At 38.0% G+C, this 4,744-nt stretch overlaps 1 protein-coding gene across 1 annotated transcript in view; it reads left to right on the top strand.

The window, feature by feature from the left end:
• Parn (poly(A)-specific ribonuclease) overlaps positions 1-4,744 on the top strand; it is a 191,726-nt gene that overhangs the window by 76,175 nt on the left and 110,807 nt on the right. Inside the window, exon 20 of the mRNA XM_023704414.1 lies at positions 4,437-4,511. Within this exon, the coding sequence (XP_023560182.1) occupies positions 4,437-4,511 (75 nt within the window). The remainder of the gene's footprint in view (positions 1-4,436; positions 4,512-4,744) is intronic.

Consider the following 4,744-nt stretch of genomic DNA (forward strand, 5'->3'; position numbering starts at 1 on the left):
ACTGAGCCATCTCCTCGGCCTGAAATTTTAAAAGGGTAGGGGGCCTGCTGGTTAGCTCAGTTGTTTAAGCCCCTGCTAATGCAAACGCAGTCAGGCCCAGGATCGTGTGGTTCAATCCCCAGCTCCACATGCCTCATCAGACCCGCCCTTAAGGCAGCCTGAGCCAGCCAAAAAAAAAAAAAAGTCCTTCTAAATTTTAAGAGTAAATTTTAGAATTTACTCTTAAATTTAGAGTAAATTTAATATTTACTCTATCCATGTGATATTTAAACTTGTGTATCTTATTTCACTTTGTATTATGGTATCAAGTGCATCCACTTACCTATGAATGACGCAAGGTTATCTTTCTTTGTGGCAGAGTAGTGTTCCATTTTGTAAAAATAACCCATTTCTTTATTCATCCCTCTGCTGATGTAGGGCAGTGTGGCTAACTTTTTAGAGCTTTTAACAATAACAAACAGCCCACTGCAACATGCATATCATAGGTTCACCACCACTGATATATTCTGTTTCTAATATTTAGCTTGTATAACTGCTGCTATAAACATAGGTATGCAATACTCCTATAATATGATGACTTTTAACTCTCAAATTGATACCTAGGAGGGGATGGTGGGGTCAAATTGAATTTCTAGCTTAAGTGTTTTGAAGAATCTCTATATTGATTTTATAATGGTTATACATTTACACTAACAGTGTAGAAGAGGTTTTTTTTTCTTCTTTTCTCCATAGCCTTGCCAGCATTTTTTGATTTCTTTTTTTTTTTCAAATTGGTATGACAGTTTCAATAATTAACATATTGCATACTCTCTTCCTAGTGGTTATTTGCTGTACAAGATGCAGACGTGATATCCTATTTACAAACACTATTCAAACAAATCCCTCTATCCATTAAGAGAATGTAACCATATATCTATCCTAACCACTTTGAATACACAGATACAAAATGGACATTCATCTGTATCCCCTTTTTTGTTTAGTTCTGTCATTTGAATATTATAGGTGTGTTAACTCAGCAAAATATTCTAAAAGAGTCCAGTAGTCCATAATAGTATTGGGTCTTCCGCTTGACTGGCAGTGTCAGAAATTGTTGACCTGAGTCCCTTGATTTCTTGATGATGGTCATTCTTTATAGAGTGAGATGGAATCTCAGTGCTGTTCTGATTTGCATTTTGCTAATGGCCAGCATTATTGAAGATTTTTTTATATATCTATTGGCCACTTGTACTTTTTCTTCTGTGAAGTGAAATTATTCATTTTAGTTGCCCATTTTTTGATTGGGTCTTTTATTGGAGGAGTCTAATTTTTTTTAAGTTCTTTATACATTTTAGATGTTAATCCTCTAAGGAATAGCTGGCAATCTCTTTCCCCTTGTATAGATGGTTTATTCATTGTTGTTTCCTTTGCTGTGCAGATGATTTTTAATTTGATCCCATTTGTTGATTTGTGATACTACTTATGCCCTTGGGGTCCTATTCAGAAAGTCCTTGTCTATCCTATATCCTGAAGAGTTTCACCTATTTTACCTTCCAGCAGTTAAGTGTTTCTGTTTTAACATTTAAATATTTGATCCATTTGGGGGAGGTTTATTTTTTGTTTTTGGTGCCAAGGACTGAACCCAGGCCTTCCAGCTTGCTAGGCAAGCATTCTACCGCTGAGCCAAATCCCCAGCCCCTAGATCTTTGATCCATTTGGCTTATAGTTTAGTACATAGTGATATATGTGTGTCTAGACTCCAATCTGCATGTGCATGTCCAACTTTCCCAGCACCATTTATTAGAGACTTTCTGTCCTCCGTTGTATGTTTTGGGGCCCTTTTGTCAAAAGCCAAATAGCTGAATGTGCCTGGGGTTGTTTCCACTTCTTCTGTTCTGTTGCACTGATCCATATTTCTGGGGGTTTTTTTCTTTTTTCTTTCTTTCTTTTTCTTTTTCTTTTTTTCAGTACCAGGGATTGAGCTCAGGACCTTGCGCTTGCCAAGCAGGCTCTTAGCTATCTCCCCAGCCCCTATAGAAAAATATCTAAAAGCAGTTATATTTTAAAGAATGACCCTGCTCTTTGCAGATAGATAGAATAATGTTCTCTAAAGTCTTAGTCCTGCCTTTTAGTTTATATATAATATGGAAATGTAGTTGAATTTCAAGGCTCATTTCTTTTGGAAGCTTTTGTTGTTTCTCTTCTTGTTATATTTTTATCCCCATGAGTTCAAACTTTAATTGGCTAATTAGTTCAAACTTTAAAGTGTTCCCAGTAGTGGTTTTTTTTTTTTTAATTTAAAAAAAAAAAAAAAAGCAAAAAGCTGATTAGTGCCTGCCTGGTAAGCGCAAGGTCTTGAGTTCAGTCCTTGGTACAAAAAACAAAAACAAAAATAATGGTATTGTGACCTTAGGTAAATACTCACTCAATACAAATTAGCTATCGTTATTTACCTAAAGGACAACTCACATTCACAGGGTTGAGAAGTAACCAAATAACAGTAAGTGACTTTTGTAATTGGAAGTCAGTACATTGCCTTACCTTGTAGCCAACAGTGAGTCCACTGAGCCATCTCTCCAGCCCACAAAGCACTTTTCAGCATTCTTATTTTTTCTTCATTGGTGGTACGGAACACTTCTTTTTCCTTTTTTTTTTTTTTTTTTTAATGTATTTGGTTGTTGCAGGGTCTCACCATGCAGGTTGGACTCTTGGGGATCCTCCTGGTTTCAGCTTCAGCAGTCCTGGAATTACAGGCATGCACCACCATGCCCAGACTCTGGCCAGCAGGGGCGGGGCTGGTGTAGCATGTGGTGCTAGAGATCAAACCAAAGTTCCCACACCTGCCCAAGCCTGCCCAAGCAGGTTCTTTAGTTTGCTGAGCCATCTCACTGGCCCACAAAGCACTTTTCAAAAATTCCTGACTCTGTGGTGGTACATACCTATAATCCCAACACAGGTTGAGGGAGGCAGGAAGATCATTGCTGCTAGTTTGAGGTCAGCCAGAACCATGTAACAGGATCCTACCCCATCCCCATCCTAACCTTCCAAAATTTTAAGAGGAACCAAATTTTTTTTTCATTGCTAAATTCAGGTTGTGTTTACTCATTTTTGTAAAGTCCAGCCCTCTGTTTTTTCTGAATGAGTGGTAGCAGAATCACCAGGCCTGTGCTTTTCCCTTCTGTTTCCTCCAGCTGCCTCTGTCCCTGCTGCCCTTTCTCCTGTCTGCCTGTCTTAGTGGGCTCCATTCCACTATGTTTGTGCTTTGCTTTCTGTGAGTATTTGCCTCTCTGCATGTGCATGTAATTAGTTTCTCTGTTGTGTTTTTTGTTTGTTTCTCCCTCTGTAGTCTGTTTTGGTTTGTTCCTTGTCTTTTGGCCTGAATTTCAACATCATTTTATTTTTAATGTATTTAGTACAGGGTCTACAGGATCTCACTACACAGATCAGACTCGTAATGATCCTCCTGTTGTCAGCCTCCAGAATGCTGGGATTACAGGCATGTGCCACCACACCCAGTCTCAGAGCACCCAGGGTGGGAGGACCACCAACATGGCTGACCTGGGATCGAACCCGGTATCTGGCCGGCCCTCAACATCAATTCTTTTACTTCTACTGTTTTCCTGACTCATATTCTTATTCTCTATTCTTGATTTTCATTTTGTATATGTGTTAGTCTGTTTTCTTGTGCTCTTAATGTGATTCCACTGACTGGGTACTCTATAAAGGTTTATTTTGGTTCTCAATTCTGGAGGATCAAGGTCTTAGGCACACATTGAGGATGGCCTGATGATGGCAGAATCACCACACAGAGCAGGGCTCATTAGCAAAGGAAAGAAGGTGTGTGTGTGTGTGTGTGTCTGTCTGTCTGTCTGTCTGTCTGTCCTCTCTTTCCTCACAGAGCTACTGGGATTTCATCCTGTGGGTTCTACTCTAATGGTTTATCATATCCTAATCACCTTCTAAAGGCTTCAATCTAATCCTGTAGTTGGATTAAGTTTCACACCCTCTTTCTGCCTAACAATGGGATCAAATTTCAGCATCATTGAGGTGTGTAACAAACATTGAAAAAGTAGCAGTTTCTAAAAAGAAATACTTTAGTTTTTTAATACATATTATCTTCAGTTTTGTTTAGAAGATAAAAGTCTTCAACCTTGACATAAAATGGGCTGAATGACAGTGTTTATAGGATTTAATCTGAAAGAATCTTTCTTTAGTTTTTAAAACAAATTTCCATTAGCTTATTTTCTACGGGTTATTTTTCTTTTAAAATTTTAACAGAAATAGTGGCTGTGGTGGGTTTAAATTTGAAGCAGGTTAACCCTGTAATGCTGAGATTTTGATCAAGTAACTTTTCTTTGTGAGCTCTAGCCTATATTGAAATATACTGCATACACCAAGTAACACTTGTCAGCTCTCTAGGTGGTCAAATGGTCACTTTACTTTCAACTTGGTATTAACAGGTAACATTCAGATATCCTGGATCGATGACACATCAGCATTTGTGTCTCTCAGCCAGCCTGAACAAGTCCCAATTGGTAAGTGTTACAGATGTGTGTTTTATGTATTCAGTGAAGTGGAAACTGCCTTCAGTTTAAAAGCTGTGGCTTCAGCCAGCTGATTGATTCACTAGCATTCCTACCTGCTTTGTTCTTTTTGTTTTTTCTTTTTTTATTTTATTTTATTGAGAAACAAGTATCAATGAGACAGTTTCAAAACTGATTAATAGGACAGTTTCTTTTTTTTTTTTCAAAATTTTATTGATAAACAG

The sequence above is a fragment of the Octodon degus genome, unplaced genomic scaffold, assembly GCF_000260255.1.
Source record: "Octodon degus isolate 3935 unplaced genomic scaffold, OctDeg1.0 scaffold00195, whole genome shotgun sequence".
Lineage (NCBI taxonomy): Eukaryota > Metazoa > Chordata > Mammalia > Rodentia > Octodontidae > Octodon > Octodon degus.